An 18,472-nucleotide genomic window follows, 5' to 3' on the forward strand; every position below is an offset into this window, starting at 1 on the left:
TTTTCAACAGTTTATTTCTTGGTTTTAGTTTTCATTTTGGTCCAACCACTGCTTTCCCTTACTTTGGTGACTAACTGGCCACAGTAGCTGTAAATGACTGAGTTCTTACCACCAGTGCTTTGGTGACAATTGAACCAACCAACATTCAGTCTGTTAACTTTCTGTTGGTAGCCAGGTCCATTTAATAATTAACTCAAAGTATATATAATAAGCATAATTATAGATATTCAAAACAGAAATTATAAAGATTAAAACATCTTAAAAACTAGTCGATTTTCATTTGACTCTGTTTCACTAGCAACATAGATGTGCCATTATCAATTGCTGAAATATCATGCACACACATATATGCTAAAGTGTTATTAGGTATATTTATATCAGCATTGTCTACTGACTTTCTGAGTCGTCAAGATTCTGTGACTCGATTGGTTACAAGGTCAGGTAACATTTATGAATGAGGGGCATGCCATCTTTTATCTATTGCTCTGAAACAACAGAACAATGTAACATGGGATAATGTATATTCTGAAAATTGCAAAGAATCTTCAAGAGATTCTACTGTATCAAGAACTATTTTTAGGTAGATAAATTAAATAGCAAAGGTCTTTAAGTATTTTTATAGTCAATAAAATTCAGAAAAAACCTACCAAATAACCAAGGTAGTTGTCATAATGTCACAGCACAAAAACCAGGCATTTATAATTTTGTGTATACTTTAATCATAAACCTTAATTCCTAGGAGTAATGGTTTTTCTAGCCTATGAGGTGTAAAGGAAACTAGGTAAAAATAACTAAGAAGACTCAAAAGGGAGATAAAATGATTGCTAAGAGGAGACAGCTGAAAAAACCAGTGAGGGACAAGTCAGAAAAGAAACTGAACAAGGTGTTTGCACACAAGTGTCAATTTCATGGAAAATTTATTTACAAAGGAAATCTAATATTACACTTAATAAAATTAAGCATATTTATGCTTCAGAATGTATTTAATATTAAATTAATCTAAATAAGTACGTGTTGTTTAAGTACAAAGATTTGGAAAGAAAACCAAGTGAGACTTATTAGGAAATGATACTGAGTTGCTATGGGTTACAATAATACACTACACGTACCATCCAAACCATGTACACAGACAATGAGATGCACCCCATCTTCAGAACCATCCTCCTCTTCCATACTAAAGTAAGGTACTGAGGATGCCAGCAGAGGAACATCACTGTACATGAACCCAGGGAGCTTAAGTTGCTTCAATTCATCTTTTGCATGAAGGAAGCTGAATTAAAATAACATGAAAGGTTTTTTTTTACTAAGGATCACACTCATATTTTAAAGCCAACGCTTCTGAATTTAAAGAACCACCAATATTTGGCTTTAAATCATGAAAACATATGGAATCACTTGAATGATTTAAATTCAAATGACAATCCTCTTTGCTTCTTTTAGTATACATGATAACACACTTTAAGTCTGACATCATTTAAAAATATTCTTTTAAATCTGAACTCTACTAAGAAAATATTAGAAGTGGTTATGCCTTGTGTAAAATTATTACATACATGCAACAGTTGGCCTCTAACAAATAATAGAAAAGTGATAGTCTGGTATCTAGAATGTAATCAAATTTACCTTTATATTTACCAAATATAACTTTAGAGAAATGGAAGAAAAGGAGTTATTCTATAAAGTATAATGGCAAGAATAGTACTCAACAGATTGTTTTTTGTATTTTTCTCTAAAAATACCAATAAAGAGCAGAATCAAGAGTGGTATACAACAGGCCAGGCATAGTGGCATACGCCTTTAATCCCAGCACTTGGGAGGCAGAGGTAGAGGATTGCCATGAGTTCAAGGCCACCCTGAGAATACATAGTGAATTCCAGATCAGCCTGACTTACAGTGAGACCCTACTTTGAAAAACCAAAAAAAAAAAAAAAAAAAAAGTGATATACAACTATAACTGGTGGTAGATACTTATCTGGAATGATGGACCAATTAAAGCTGGAGATTGTGAACATAAAATTACTATTATCATGTGATGATGTAGCCTAACTGAAAGAGGTTCATGAATTACTAGTATGCTGCATTGGTACACACTGGGTAAAGACATATAGATGTTTGCTTTCAGATGACTCAGAAGATACTGGGAAGCACCCATCAGATGGTACATTCTTTGGCCTCTTATATCAGTTTTCAAATCAATTACTGTCACTACAATTCTCTCTCTAGCTATATCTAAATAATCTGTTAACTTAAAAAAAAAATCTACTACTGTACACATGCCCAGACACCTTTACTACAGATTATGATGTGGCCTGGGTTGAGACAACGTAGCATTTAAAGCATCTGTGCATGCTAATACATCTATTATTAGTTTATGAAATCATAGGACTGGAAATAGCTGATTTACTGAAGCAATCAGGGTCTGGTAGGTAGAAGTTTCTATAAACATGTTATTCATTTCTCTAATACTGTTCTTATTTCTTACATTACTCTGGATACTAGTATCTCTTTTCTAGAATTTTTGGGAAAGAAATGAGGTTCTAATAAAAATAGGGTTTTAGGCTCAATTATCACATATTTCTAACATAAAATCCCCAGTGGAAAACATGTACCAGAAATGTCTAGACTGGGCTGGAGAGGTGGCTTAACAGTTGCTTGTTGGCAAAGCCAAAAGGACCCAGGTTTGACTCCCCAGTACCCACGTAAAGCCAGATGCACAAGGTGGCACCTGTATCTGGAGTTCATTTGCTGTGGTAGGAGGGCCTGGCATGCTCATTCTCTCTCTTAACTGTCTCTGCCTCTCTCTCTTTCTCCTCCCTTTCTCAAATAAATAAGTGAATTAAATGTTTTAGAAATATCTAGACTATAAAATAGGACCATGTGAAAGCTGTCCATCAAAGGGCACATTATGTTCATTCCTTCATTTTAAATACCTGGTAAAGGGACTGGAGAGATGGCTTAGGAGTTAAGGCATTTGCCTGCAAAGCCAAAGGACTTCTGTTCGATTACCAAGGACCTTGGTTCAATTCCCCAGGACTTACATAAGCCACATGCACAAGGGGGCACATGTGTCTGGAGTTCGTTTGCAGTAGTTGGAGACCATGGAGCACCCATTCTCTCTCTCAAATAAATTAATAAAACAAATAAACAGCTGGTCAAAAGACCACACTTCATGTTATTGGAAACAAAAGAGACATTCAACCATCTATGATGTTCTCCATGTTTAGCAGTACATAAGGATACTGTGAGCTCCGTTACTTACGCTTGGATTTGAGGTTTGGGCGAGTTTTCATACCAGGAATTTGAGGATGTGAAGTTATGAGAGATGCTGCCTGGTTGCTTTGTAATGGCATCACATTTACTTTTAGAAGAATACTTAACACTACAAGGAGACTCTCGTGGCGCAGATGGGAAGGACAAACAACCAGAAGTACAAACAGTAGGCATATTTGTACTATCCCGCAGGTATTCACTGTTTACTTTTTCAGATTTTGTAAGTCTCTCTTCTGCTAGTAACTCCCTGCTTGTACAGTGAGCATGTATTGCTCCATCCAAAACAGAACAATCACCTTCCTCATAATACCCATTTTGAACCATTTGTTGATCCTGTTCTTCCTCCTCATCTTCTGTGCCCTGCTCCTGTTGAAGACTTCTTTTATCACAACTCTCCTTCTGAGGGTTAACTGAACTGCAGTAGCTCACAGCGCAGGTGTCAGAAATATGTGTATTGCTTTGTGATCCAAAGTGATTTTCCACAAGTCCTTGTTTTACCACATCAGTACTAGCTGAAAGAGGGTCACTCGGACCCAGGTGAGTTTCTCTCTCAACTACAGAGGCTTCTGAATCCATCTGTCTGAGATTTAACGGCTCACTACTTTTTCTCCCCATAGTTCTATCATCACTAAGCTCTGCATTTGTGGAAACGGAACCTGAAACAACACAAGGGGTGCCTAAACAAATCAGTTTTGAATTTACTGTGATCACTGCTCCTGCAGAGTTATTAGATGTATCATGACCCTGGGATCCTTTAAATACAGTGTCCAAAGAAGGCTTGGAGTTACAATTACTCTTCATATCACCAGAAGTATCTTTAGCTGACAAAACAAGCTGTAAAGGGTCCTTATCACTTGAATTTGAGGAATGTATTGCTAAAGTTGCATCATCTAAATGTCCTGAAAATACAACACATTGCTGTTGCAAAATAACACTTGACTTTTTAGCATCATCGCATTTTGGCAAATCAATTGTCCCTAGATTTAACACAGTCTTGCTATCACTTAGATGGCATTCAATTATAGTAGACTTCTGAGCACTTTCATCAGGTGACAGCTCATCATCAGAAGGCAGTGAGTTTATAGATGTTAATGATGACTGTATTTCACTGAATGCACTGGTACTCTCAGTGCAGTGACTTCCTAATGAAAATTTTACATTATAATCAGGTTTCATCAAAATCTGAGGAAATAATCTTTCGTTAATATAAGGACCTTGGCCTTGACCAATTTCAAGGACTATCTCAGGGTTTGGATGTGTTGCAAAAGAACTTGGCTCACTTTCAACACCTGAATCTGAAAATCTTGATGAGGCATATGTGGCATTAGTATCCGGTAATTTAATTGCATCTCCACTTACTACAACATGATACTCTTTTGTAGGAGCAGGGAGATTGCTTTGTAACTTAACTACTGAGTCTCCACTAGAATGGCACTTTGCTTCCTGTAAGGCTTCCTTCTCAAGTGTTATTTCTATAGATTTAGATTTACCACTAAATTCTAAGGACTCAAAGTTGTCTAGTAAATTATCCACAGACATTGCAGCTTGTTGGAGTTCTGTCCAAGGTCCTATTTTAACAGTTATTTTCTCTCCATTGAAAGGATCTTTACTGCTGGACTTTACTTCAGTTGTTTTATCTCCAGAGGTTGGGGCTGTGTGACAGTCATGGCAATCATCTGATGAACTTCTGGAAGCAAGATTGTGTTCCATGTGTGTGATTTCACTATCATCCTGGGAGATACCAAGTTTACCTGAAATGGACAAATTTGCACAAAGATTTAGGCTGCCAGAGTTCAAAGGATCAAACTGGTCTGGCTGTATATTTTCAGTATCTGGAGACTTTTGTTCAGTTCTCTCTGTATTAGTTGGCAAAAAGCTAGCTTCCTTTTGACTTGTCTGTCTGATGTAGGTCTTTGGGTCAAAATTATATCCACATACTGTGGGATCCAGACCTTCTTTCTGACTATGTGAAGGAGTGCCTTCAAAGCATTTAGTGAGCTCATTTGATGTTGTACTTTTCAAACATTTGTAGCCTACCAAAACCACAGAATCCTTAGAGTTCTGTTTTATTAACTTTTTTGTGTTTTCTGGTTTCATTGTTTTCATGAGCTTAGTGACCTTAACCTTGGATTTATGTGATTCTTCATTCTTTCCTCTCAGAGATTTTGTTAGCTGTTTTTCACCTTCTGTATACCAAATATTGGAGGCACCAGCAGGTCTGACCTTCAACTCTGGGCTAGAAAGTCCTGTTACAGATCTTTCTTCAGTCTCATATTTATCCATTCTACTGGACTCTGATATGTGAAGATTCTGAATTCCCATCCAGGGTCCATCTAAGTCTTTTATCCAAAGAAAAAAAGATTCAGGTTTAAAACAAGTATGAGAACTTATAGGATGAAGACTACTTTTTCTAACTAGAACTTTTTAATATCCTCAAAGATCAATTAAACTAGAAGGGAAATTATTTCATAGTAGGGAATAGTTTCATGTATATTCAGAATAATAAGCTGAAACTGGCATGCATAGCTTTTGTATTTTTTTAAGTTACACTTACCTTCAATAACTGAATCTAAATACCTATCTTCAAAGATTATAGGCAATGAATTGAGATCTCCATCTAATTCACTACATTCAATAGGCAGGGGTGGAAGAGAACTGCAGAAAGAAGTATTTTTGATAGCGGTGCACATCTGTAGATGACTCTGAGCACTGAAAAATATTTCTTAAGTCAGACTGTAATAAAAAATAATTATACCCACATCTACTCAATAAACCCTGTTCTCTTCCCCCACTATTTCAATTCAATCTCCTTTCTTCAAGATAGAACCTCTCCTTTGGGAAAAGATTCTTGGTGAAAGGTTAAAAACTGATAAAATGATGATTTCCTGACATTAAATTATTGACAAATAAAATTATAGCTATTGATCAATTATTTAATTTCTATTATATTTTCTAATACGCTCTTTCAAGGTGAGTGTCTATGCTTATTGTCTGAGGTTCTAAATTTGCTCCAACAAGAAAACAGTAGAAAAACCAAGTCTAATGCCTAGTAATTACTTGATGAGAACACTGTGAAAAGTGTGCTCCATTGCAGCAAGTTAGTTTACTAGTACGTATTAACAAGTACTAATAATAGCTATTTAAAATACAGTACATAATTTCCTAATACAAAATAGTTGTGAAAAATACTTTTCTTATGGAAAATTTCAAAGAAATCAAAATAAATAGTAATAGGATAATATAAAAACTCCATACAACCATCAGTTAGCCTCAACAGTTAACACCTGTCCTTCTTGATTCATCTGTATCTCAGCATTCCTTATATACCTTACCCACACTTACTACTTATAGGCACTTTTAGGATGTACAATGTATAAGTACTGAAGTAGGTAACTCTTACCTATATGATTTTAACAATGAATACCCAACCTAGAACACTGCCATCTAGTCAGTTTCCTTACATCTTTATAATTTTCCTGACCACCTTTTTGACATTTTTTTACCTTAGCTTTACTTGGTATAGAACTTCATGCACATAAAGTCATATAATATTCAACTGAGGTTGCCTTCTTTTGTTCAAGGTAATGCCTTAAAACTATGCTTTAAAGTAAAAGAAAACCTGATCCAAATATTCTCAGCAGGAAAGATAAAAGGCATTTATTCTGGATATCTAAACCATAAATTATTTACATGAAAGAAGATAATATCAGTCAGGCTAGCTGTGATAATCTGTAATAAAAAACAGTGAATGTGAGAGATTCTGCTCTGGGAAAATATACAATACAAGAAGGCAAAGTGGAAGTCCTGAGCTAAGAGATATATGGGATGATCAAAGCTGAAATATATCTGATGAAGGGGGCACAGGACTAGTCTACCATGCCCATTCATGTAAAGAAGGGGACCCTTCATGAAGTGATTCATAAAATTAAACCCAATCTGATTACAGATTTGTGAACTTTAAGTTCTTCCAATTTCTTCCACTTAAAACACCATAAAGTCTGTCATTAATAAATTCTGAGACAGACATCTTTTGGGTATTGTTACTTACTGAAGTTCTTGGTATGCAATGGCAGCTTCTCTTGGATGTTCAAAACAAAAGAATGCCTCAGAGAATCTGCGAACCTAATTAATAAAAGTAACAGAATATCTAGTTAGAAACACAAGTTTACAGTTTGGATCCCATTTTTGTTCCATAAAGGTAGAGAGGAATCATTTGTTTTATTTACCATATTCCACAGTAGTACCCAGCAGATGAAGAAAGTCAATTCTATGGGACTAACTTTGTCTCTGCTATGGGTCAGGCATTTAAATATGTACCCACTGACTTGTGACTTTGGGCATTTGACCTTTGAAGCCTTAGGTAACTGATTTTCAAGTTACATTTAATATCTGTCCTGCTTATGACATTGTGAAGAGCTAGCAGCATGTGTAATATATGGAAAGCATATATATGTACATCTTGGTATGGCTGCTGTGACAGCACTCACTACATTTTCTTTGGCATTATCATAATCCCTGTAACCTCTTCCTACTCTATAATGTTCTTTAGAACAACCACCATGTTTTGATGATCTTTGTGCCTTCTACAACATGTATTTTGTTATGTTATATAAGAAAGTACTTGGTAAATACATATGAAAGTCAGCTGAATATTTTTCCGTTATACTTGTATTTTGACCTTTTCATTATTAATTTGGAAGGCAAAGTTTTGTTACTTACTGGAACACTGTTAAAGAAAACTGTATGGCATGCATAGAGAAGGGAAATTTATGTTACATGTTGTATTGGTTTGAATGTAATCGCCCTTTCCCCCAAGGCTCATGTATTTGAATATTTGATTCCCAGCTAGCTGTTAGGAAGTGAGTTAATGAGGGCTAGCCTTGAGGTTTTATAGTCCATCTCCTTGCTCTTCTCTTCTCTACTTCCTGTGCTACAAAGTGAGGTCGGCTTTGTGCTCCTGCCATGCCTTCTCTGCCACCAGGAAACTTTCCCTTGAAGTAGTAAGAAAGTAAATGATACACATGTTGAAAAAATATGACTTTGAAGGTTTTATTCTAATGGGAAACATAATTATGGTTTAGTCTTCTTTGGTTTTTAAATATCTAATTTACTTGTCATGCATTCTGGCCAGATGAAATTCGACCTTACTAATACTGTTTCCCTGAGCACATGAAAATGACTGCTAACAAGGGCATGTAAATAAGGACCATGGGGAGAGACAGATATGAAGCACTGGGGAGAAGCATGCATCTTTATCTACTTTCAAGTGAGGCTGATGTGCCTCCTATTTCTGTCACTAATGAGGAAAGAGGAGAGTCTGTCCATAATGATGTTTGCCCTGGACAGGAAGTTTGAAGAATCATATATTATGTCAACTATTCAAATAAAAGGCTTCACATCATGACATTTTCATAATGCACATACTGTACTTTAATCACATTAATCCTTCTTCTCAACTCCCTTATTTGCACCTTCCTTATGGTGGTTTGATTCACATGTCCCCCATAAATTTAGGTGTTCTGAATGCTAGGGTCCCAGTTGATAGAGATTAGGGAATTAACACCTCCAGGAGGCAGTGTATTGTTGGAGGCGGGCCCTATGGGTGTTATAGCCAACTTTCCCTTACCAGTGTTTGGCACACTCTCCTGTTCCTGTTGTCCACCTTATGTTGGCCAGAGAGTGATGTCTACCCTCTGCTCATGCCATTGTTTTCCCCTGCCATCATGGAGCTTCCCCTCAAGCCTGTAAGCTAAAATAAACCTCTTTTTCCCATAAGCTGCTCTTGTTTGGATGATTTCTACCAGCAATGCAAACCTGACTGCAACATCATTACATTTCCATAATGCACATACTGTACTTTAATTACATTTATCCTTTTTCTTATCCCCCTCTTTGCACCTTCCTCATCCACAGACGTTTCCATTTTAGGTTCACAACCCTCCCTTTTCCACTGGATTTCTAGAATTGTATTTGCATTTACAAAATTGGCAGGCTATTTTTCTTTCTTTTCCTCTGTCTGAATTCCCAGAATCACTTCATTTTTTTCAGCATCCTACCTACATGGCTCTATGCTACAAACTTTATTTTCATTCTATGACTTAAGCCATACAAATTCTATCAAGGATATATTATTTTCATATAATAAATGAGGAAACTGAGGCAGAAAAGAGGTCAATAACTTGGCCACGATAACACAGCTAATGAAGTGGGTTCAATCTTCATGATTTGACAATTTAAAAATCTTGTGCTCTAAACTACTTATCTTTGCATCTATACTAAATGTTATCAAAAAACCTTTCCTTGCCACTAAGAACTCATATGAGGGTCTCTTTCTAAATGCTCACAACAACTATTGGCACATTTGGGAAAGGTGTAATGAGTAAGTTTGTTATGGCTATAACTAAAGTATTACTGCCCCCTGATGGCAATATGTGTATATATTTAAATACTAACTTTACAAATTTAAACATATTACTTTGATGTATTTGCTTATTAAAAGTAATTTTGGCTATATTATCTCATTAAAAGTTCATTTACCTGGCAACATCAACTATTCAAAATGTAACAAAAAGAACAAGGATGGAAAAAGCTGTGTTCACCTTAATATTATGCTCAAAATGCTGAGTATTCATTATGATAATTATATATGTGTTTATGCATGGTAGAGTCTAATGTTCAGTATATCTTTATCTGACAGATTACAGTATTTGTGTTGCCTTGAAAACTGTATGCACTTATTTTACATGATTACTGACCATAGGTTCTCTGTGCTGTAGGAAGATACTTTAATGTACTTTTTAACACAAAGCTAATTCACACTATTAGATAAAATTCTAACTAGCTTAAATTAATTCATTTCTCAGTTCATATGACCTTTAAAGGAGAAAATTATAAAGGAAAATGGTTTGGAAGAGAAATCCTTAGGCCATACGCACAGGTAGTGCATGCATCTGGAGGTTGACTGCAGTGATTGGGGGCCCTGGCACACTAATCCTCTCCCCAAACCCGGCTTGCTCTCTCTCATAAAAAAGGGGGGCAGTCTGTTGGGCTTGTCTCAATAAACAAAAAAAGGCTGCACAACCTCTTCAACAGTACCACAATCTGGAGACCAGATGTTCACATATTCACACCACAATATTCATACATAGAAATCCAATCACAACAAGGAAGAATGTATGGATACATGCAGTAACATGGATGAACCTTCAAACAGTATGCTAGGTAAAAGAAAAGAGACACAAAGGTCAGGTAAAATTTTAAAGAGTGATTGAGAAACAGTAAATGTCTACTACTGGTAGAGAGGAGGAGAGAAGGGAAAGTAAAGGATGACTGATTTACTGCTGGGGTGATAGAAATGTCCTGAAAGTAGGGCTGGAGAGATGGCTAAGCCGTTAAGGTACTTGTCTACAAAGCCTAACAACCTGGGTTTGATTCTCCAGTACCCAAGTAAAGCCAGATGCACAAAGTGGTGCATGCATCTGGAGTTTGTGGTAGATGGAGGCCCTGGTGCTCCCTCCCTCCCATTTCTTTTCCGTTCTCCCCCTTTTTTCCTTCCTTCTCTCCTCCCCTTTTTCTTCCTTTCTTCCTTCTTCCCTTCTTTTCCTTCCTTCCTTTCTTCTTTCCTTCCATTTCTTTTCCTTCCTTCCTGCCTCCACTTTCCTTTAATTTCTTCCTTCCTTCCTTCCTCCCCTTTCTTTTCCTTCCTTCTTTCCTGCCTCCCCTTTCTTTCAATTTCTTCCTTCCCCCCTCCCCTTTCTTTTCCTTCCTGTCTTCCCTTTAATTTCTTCTTTCCTTTCCTCCTCCCCTTTCTTTTCCTTCCTTCCTTCCCTTTCTTTCTTTTTCTTCCTTCCTTTCCTTTCTTTTCCTTCCTTCCTGGCTCCCCTTTCTTTTAATTTCTTCCTTCCTTCCCTCCTTCCCTTTCTTTTCCTTCCTTCCTCCCATTTCCTTCCTTCCTTCCCTCCTTCCCTTTCTTTTCCTTCCTTCCTCCCATTTCCTTCCTTCCTTTTCCCCTTTTCCCTCCCTCCCTTCCTCTTCTTTCTTTCTTTCTCTCTCCCCCACTCTCTGCTTGCAAAAAATAAATAAAATATTTAAAAAAGAAATGTCCTGGAAATAGGAAAAGAAGACGCTTGTACTACATACGCCGATCTCCTTATATTACTGGACTTACAACATAATTCCACTAGCTCAAACAATAAATATGGCCATATCCAATGTTATAATAGGAAACATAAAACATATAATACAACAAGACATATTTAGGATCTTGGTATGCATCTCTGTGATAGAGCACTTGCTCAACATAATTAAGATCTTGAGTTTGATCCTCAGCACATGGATAGAGAGGAGAAGGAGACAGAGGAGCTAGAAAAGGAAGGACAGGGGAGGGAGGAGGAGAGAAAGAAAGGGGGTGAAAGAAAGATAGGGAGAATGAAGGGATGCAGTAGTAGCAGGGAGGAGGAGGAGAGAGGTAGAATGCAATATGGAGTCATAGGGAAATAGGGAGACACAGGGATAGAGGTGGAAAGAGGTAGAGAAGGGTAGGGAAAGAAAAGGCAGAGGGGGGAACAAGAGAGAAAAGGAAGGAAGGAGAGAAGAAAAGGAAGATAGGTAGAGGGGATGGGGGAGACTAAGAAAGAGAAGAAGAGAGAGACAAATTATCTCTTTGGAAGCACTAGTAACAAAGACAGTAAAATGGCAAACTGCACTGATACCATACTCTTAATCCACACTATGGAGAGACAATTCTTCATGGGTCTATTGTATTTTTCCAAGTATGTGAAGAAACACTGTCCTTATTACAGAGTATCTTTTAAAGCATGTTTGTCCTGGGACATTTATCTTCCCAAGAAGCACAGGACAGTTTATACATATCCTTGGTAGATAAGGATTCCTTTGGAGCAAGCATCAGTTGATTTTTTTTTAGGTAGGGTTTTACTCTAGCCTAGACTGACCTGGAGTTCACTCTGTAGTCTCAGGGTGGCCTGGAACTCATGGTGATCCTCCTACCTGAGTGCTGGGATTAAAGGTGTGGGCCACTGTGGTGGTTTGATTCAGGTGTCCCCCATAAACTTAGGTGTTCTGAATACTAGGTTCCCAGCTGATGGATATTTGGGAATTAATGCCTCCTGGAGGGAGTGTATTGTTGGGGGCGAGCTTATGGGCTTTATAGCCAGTTTCCCCATGCCAGTGTTTGGCACACCCTCCTGTTGCTGTGGTCCACCTTATGTTGGCCAGGGGGTGATGTCCATCATCTGCTCATGCCATCATATTCCCTTGCCATCGTGGAGCTTCCCCTTGAGCCTGTAAGCCAAAATAAATCTTTTCCCCAGAAGCTGCTCTTGGTTGGGTGATTTCTAACAGCAAAGGGAACCAGACTGCAACAGTAAAGTGGTACCGAGGAGTGGGATTGCTGCTAGACACCAGACTGTGTGGCTTTGGCCTTTTGGAGCTGATTTTCAAGAGGAATATGGGAGGATTTGAAACCTTGGCCTAAGAAATGCAGTGCTGTAAGTACAGCTTGATGGACTATTCTGGTCAGAGCTACAAGAACTGAATGCAGTAAGAACTATGGACTGTGAGGTTTGGCTTATGAGGGTGAGAAAGAGCTTTGCTTGGACTAGGCCAGCAGTTTGTGTGAGAAGCTTGCTCTTATGCCTGTGTCCTGAGAAGTTATGCAGGGTTGCTTTGCATAGAAATGAACTGGTGTGAGCAGAGTATGGATATGGCACAGAAAGAAAAATCTTTGGGTGAACTGTTGCCCGTTCAGCTGCAAGTGAGAGATTACAACCTTTGAGACTGGGCTAAGTGACCTGCGTGGGGGCAACAAAAAGAATGTAGACTCTTTTGAAGGGGCCTGAGTGCTCAAGGAGTGTCCTGTTCTTCAAAGTCTGCTTTATTCCCCCCTGGATTAACAAATTCCCCCTGGTATTGTAGAGTATAAGAAATGCTGGAAAGAGGGTCACTGAGTTTGCAACACAGTCTTGTGTTTTGGAAATGGCCATGGGCAGTGTGAAGCGGGTTTGCTGGTTGCCTGCACGGAGACCCCATGGGGCCATGAGGATGAACGGTGGATTGCAGTGGAGACCCAGTGGAGATGCCAGGACCATGAGATAGCTGCCAAGGAGCTGCCGGCCCTGATGAAGTTTTCCAGGACTGTGAGTAGCCTAGCTGGAGGGGTGGAATTGGAATGCCAGAGACTTGTTGCTGGTTAGAATTATCGGACTTGAAGATTTGTCACTGGCTAGAGTTGCTAGACTTGAAGCTACAGAGATTGATGTTTGCCCTGGTTGTTTTAAATCTTGCATTAGTTGAATGTTTCTTTGCTATGCCCAATGCCATCTTTTGCAGTGTGAATATTTATTCTGTGTCATTATGGGTTTTTTGAGGTTATTTTTTTGGTATTATGGCTCAGTTAAAAGATCTTGGACTATGGGGATGTATGAACATCATTGGAATTGATAAAAACTATGGGGACTTTTAAAGTCAGACTGAATGCATTGTATTTTACATCATATATGGATATCAGTTTATGGGGGCCAGGGGCAGAATGTGGTGGTTTGAGTCAGGTGTCCCCCATAAACTTAGGTGTTCTGAATACTAGGTTCCCAGCTAATGGATATTTGGGAATTAATGCCTCCTGGAGGGAGTGTGTTGTTGGGGGTGGGCTTGGCACACCCTCCTGTTGCTGTGGTCCACCTTATGTTGGCCAGAGGGTGATGTCCACCCTCTGCTCATGCCATCGTTTTCCCCTGCCATCGTAGAGCTTCCCCTTGAGCCTGTAAGCCAAAATAAACCTCTTTTTTCCAGAAGCTGCTCTTGGTTGGATGATTTCTAACAGCAATGCGAACCAGACTGCAACAGCTACCACGCCCAGCTAAGTGCTGTGGTTTGAATCTGAAGTATCCCTATAGATTCATGTATTTGCATACTTGGTCTTCAGCTGGTAGCACTGTTTGGGAAAGTTTTGGAACCTTTAGGAAGAGGGGCCTTGCTGAAAGAAGTGGGAGCAGATGTAAAGTTTTATGTGCCAGTCCCAATTCCAATTCACTCTATGTTAATGGTGTGAAGTTGTCCTTTAAACTGGGCTATGAAAACTGGGGTTCAAGGGCCAGAACAAGTGACAGTTTCTGACCCAAAGTTCTCATGTCTTCTGTTAGTATACATGGAGCAATCTATGGTGAACTAAGGTATGCTAGCTTGTAAGAAGGGCAAATCTCTGATGCTTTACACTTCTGGATATATAAAAAATTCAGTATATTTCATTATTTGTAAGTTGTCTCATTTGATTCCATTTCTCAGTTTGAAATAATGACATCTTTCACTTGGTCATAAATCTTTTACCCATTTTCATTAATATGGAACACCAAAAACATTTCATGTATAATGTTCTTTGTGCTATATGGGAATGCACATGGTATATGCTTACAGAGCTCGGGAATTTTCAATGTCTAAATATACCAAGAAATGGAAAATCTCTACTTTCTGGATCATGGTATCACATATGTTGAATCAATACCTACATAACTTATTAAACTGTTCTTCTCAGTATTAACTTGTGTTTTTCTTTGTAGTCCTGACCTTTGGTTAGAGATTCACTTCTGTGATTTAGTGAAATATTACTGCTTCTGAATACATGATAAGACAGCCAGTGCACTTTATTATGGCTATATGTTCTTATATAAACACAGAATGACCTCTGGACTGCTTTGATTATTGTAGGCTTCTGAGAATACTAAGACAGTTTATTTGCAAAGTTGCTGTTGAACTGTGTAAGTGGGAACCAGAAGATATGCTACAATTTCAACTGTATTTATTTACTTTGTAATATGCTATAGAGTACAACAAGGCTTATTAACCCTGTGAATTAAGGTACTTTCTCATTGTATCTTAATTACCCTAATTTCTTTAGAAATTAAAATATGGAGTTGAAAATATGGGCTATTTTGGTATCTGAATAAGGTGAGGAGAGGGAAGGTTCTAGGTAAATAATGAAGATTATCTTTGGGATTTACATTTTATATAAATTTGATATTTGTCTCTATCACTTCTCATAGGTACTAGCTGTTCTCTCACTATTTATGATACACTCTTGGCTTTTGCTCAGGATGGCCTTTTCTTCATAGAACATCATGATATAAAGTTCCCTAAAATTCTTGCTATCATTTTTTTTTAACTGAAGTGCCACAAAGTTGCAGCAAGTGTTAACAACAATTCAGTGGAATTATTAAACTTTTATTTACTAAAGTATAGTTAAAAATGTGAAAAGTAATTTTCCTATACTAATTTCTTGGTACTGGCCTTTACATATACTGGATTCTGAAAGTGAAGTTCAAACAGATGACAGTTTGTATGAGGAAGAACTAGCCTCAGCTGTGTTTGTGAGGAGATGTGAAGGAGTTTTGGTTTTATTATCTTTTACTTAGTTTTTAAGCCTTCATATGAGTAATGGGTTTCATTATAGTGTTTTCACTCTTCCCCTATGACTGCCTTGCTTGTACTCCTTTATTCCCCCTTGGCCTAGTTCCCTTCCTTCTCCCAGGTAGTGCTTCCTCTTCTGATTTCATGTCACAGGTATTTTAGTACCTTCACTTCTTTCTCTTTTTATGAAAACTTTTTCCTTCCACTTCATGAGCTCCCTTCCAGTGTCCGAAACCTAACTTAACATCCTCAAACATACAGAAATTCAAATTGAAACTGTTTTGAGGTCTCATCTAATCCCAGTCAGAATTGTTATCATCAAGTAAACAACAAGAAATGTTGGCAAGGATGTGGAGAAAGAGGAATGCGGTGTAGCCACTATGGAACTCAAGACACTGACAATGAAACTACCATATGACCCAGCTGTACCTCTCTTGGATATATACCTGAAGGATTCTCAGTCAACATACCACAGACACTTGCACACCCATGTTTAGCTGTGTAATTTATAATAGGCAAGAAGCGTACCAGCATACATACTCATGAGCAGATGAATGGATAAAGAAAATGTACATATACAAAAGATATTTTATGTAATTGTTAAAAAAATGAAATCATGATATGTGCAGAAAAAAAACCATGAAACTTAAGATTATTGTGTTAAGTGAAATAAAAACCTCTTAGCTTTTTTAAATGTATGGGTTGGCAAAGTATAGCCTGAGAGCCAAATCTAGCCTATAACCTACTATTGTAAAAAACAGCTTTATTACAACAAAGCAATGTTCCTTTATTTATAAACTATCCATTGCTGCTTTCATGCCATAAAACCAAGAGCAGTAACAAAGGCACATGGCCCCAAAGCACAAAATATTTACAATCTGGTCCTTAATGGAAACTGTTTGCTGATCCCCATTTTATAGCAGGAACTTCTATTTCTGATTGCATACACTGGTTTATTTTTCAAGGAAACTCTGACTTAAGTGGTGTATATATTCACCTGACCTCTCAAAGGAGGTAGGCTGACATCCAAATCCTGGTAAAACGCCATAGTTTCCAGAGAAGAATGAGTAAGATGTTTTAGCACTTACCAATGTTCAAATGAAATACATCATAGCAAAGAAAAACAACTGGAAACTACAAACACAAACATAAATGAACTACAACAGGTGGTAAGGCTAAAAGAAACGCATCATTTCAAAAGGTTAAGTTTCAGTCTCTAGAGTCACTACATAATAAAACTTCATAAAAATTTCTGAATAAAGACCACACTAGGCTTATAGTAAATATATATGTAGATTACTTCTTAATAAATATTTCCATGAGAAAGAAGGGCAATGGAAGGGAGATAAATGGACAGACATACACTAATAGAGATGGTTCTTTAGTTACTGACTTCTATCCCTAATGAGGCCAGGCTTGATTCCAGTAGTTGTCCTATATTCTATATTTTTCATATTTAATTTACTCTTAGGTGTTTTTTCTTACTAGTAGAAGTTGTAACATATTGATCTGTATTATTTTATTAATTAAAAATGATAACAAAATGATAAGTGTCTTATTTACCAACATATTAAGTAAAAATCAAGAATTTTTAATCATAAGATATTTGTAAAGATAAGAAATGCTCATTAAAAGGCTTTAGCATCATTTTTCTTTAACTTACCCTCAAAGTATGGTGCTCCTGTGCTAATAATGTTCTTAGCTCTTCGTGAAGGGTTATAACTTCCAGAAATTGTCCCCATAAGGCCATCAGAAGTGAGCAAAGTTGTGCAAGGTTCATATTGATAAGCTCTGCCAGTTCATCAGGATTTTCTATCCTCTGAAATGGGGGAAAAAAGACTTTTACTATTTCCTGAGACTTACTGCAATATCCCTAAAGATGTGACTGAGATTAACACAGAGGCAATTATGAGCACATTTGCAGAGGGAGAGACTAACTCTGACTAATGACTTTTTACTTAACTAAGTTACTGAAGCTATTTTTAACAAATTACCCTAATATTTTTACATCAGTTATTTTTTATTTTTGAGCCTTGAACTCACAGCAATCCTCCTAACTCCTTGGCCTCCCAAGTATTGGAATTAAAGGCGTGTGCCACCACACTTGGCCTGAATAGAATTTTAAACACAGCATATAATTTATGAAAAAAGATACTTCTGAAAAATGGTAAGATCAGAAAGATTAAGTTCTACTATTAACTAAGTGATCTACTTAAAATACTTGAAATTCTACAGAAAAGGCTGCAGTACTTTCAAAAATACTGCTTTCCTCTCACTCCTATGTTGTCAGGTTTGTTGTTTGTAGGTAATCCTTTTATAGTCACGTAACAGTTCTCTTTCTTTCTAGACATTTCATTCACTCTTGCTTGAATACTAATTCAAAACACACATTCTCAAATGTATGTATCATGTGTGTTACTTGAGACTGTTTAATTTGTGCTCTTTGATATCTATAATTTAGGTGATTTTTCTTCCTGCATTCAAATCAAACTTATATTTAACCTTCTTGAACTGAGGGACACAAGACAAAAATTAAGCAAAATTAGAAAGAAGTAAATTATATAAGGTTAGGTACTGTTTACCTTGTGACTCTAATTATTAATGCAGAGCAGCACTTGAACAAATATTTGCTCAGTGAGTAAGTTAGGGAATGACAAGTTTCAGTTAAAAAAAAAAAGGCTCAGATTTTTGGACAAACTCAGAAAAATATCTACAAATTCCAAAATTCTGGAATAGAAGCTAACAGGGTCAATGTGTTTGCTGAATAAGGATTTGTTAGCAAATG

The 18,472-nt window shown here is 37.2% G+C and overlaps 1 protein-coding gene across 6 annotated transcripts in view; it reads right to left on the minus strand.

The window, feature by feature from the left end:
- Fam135a (family with sequence similarity 135 member A) overlaps positions 1-18,472 on the minus strand; it is a 106,743-nt gene that overhangs the window by 11,840 nt on the left and 76,431 nt on the right. For 4 of the 6 annotated variants that reach the window (XM_045156202.1, XM_004653061.3, XM_045156200.1 and 1 more), the window contains 5 exons: positions 17,351-17,506; positions 7,319-7,392; positions 5,825-5,979; positions 3,260-5,609; positions 1,110-1,270 (listed from right to left, as the gene is read on the minus strand). In XM_045156202.1, coding sequence (XP_045012137.1) covers positions 1,110-1,270; positions 3,260-5,609; positions 5,825-5,979; positions 7,319-7,392; positions 17,351-17,506 — 2,896 coding nt within the window. The remainder of the gene's footprint in view (positions 1-1,109; positions 1,271-3,259; positions 5,610-5,824; positions 5,980-7,318; positions 7,393-17,350; positions 17,507-18,472) is intronic. The other 2 variants (XM_004653062.2, XM_045156203.1) reach the window with 1 other exon arrangement.

The sequence above is a fragment of the Jaculus jaculus genome, chromosome 8, assembly GCF_020740685.1.
Source record: "Jaculus jaculus isolate mJacJac1 chromosome 8, mJacJac1.mat.Y.cur, whole genome shotgun sequence".
Lineage (NCBI taxonomy): Eukaryota > Metazoa > Chordata > Mammalia > Rodentia > Dipodidae > Jaculus > Jaculus jaculus.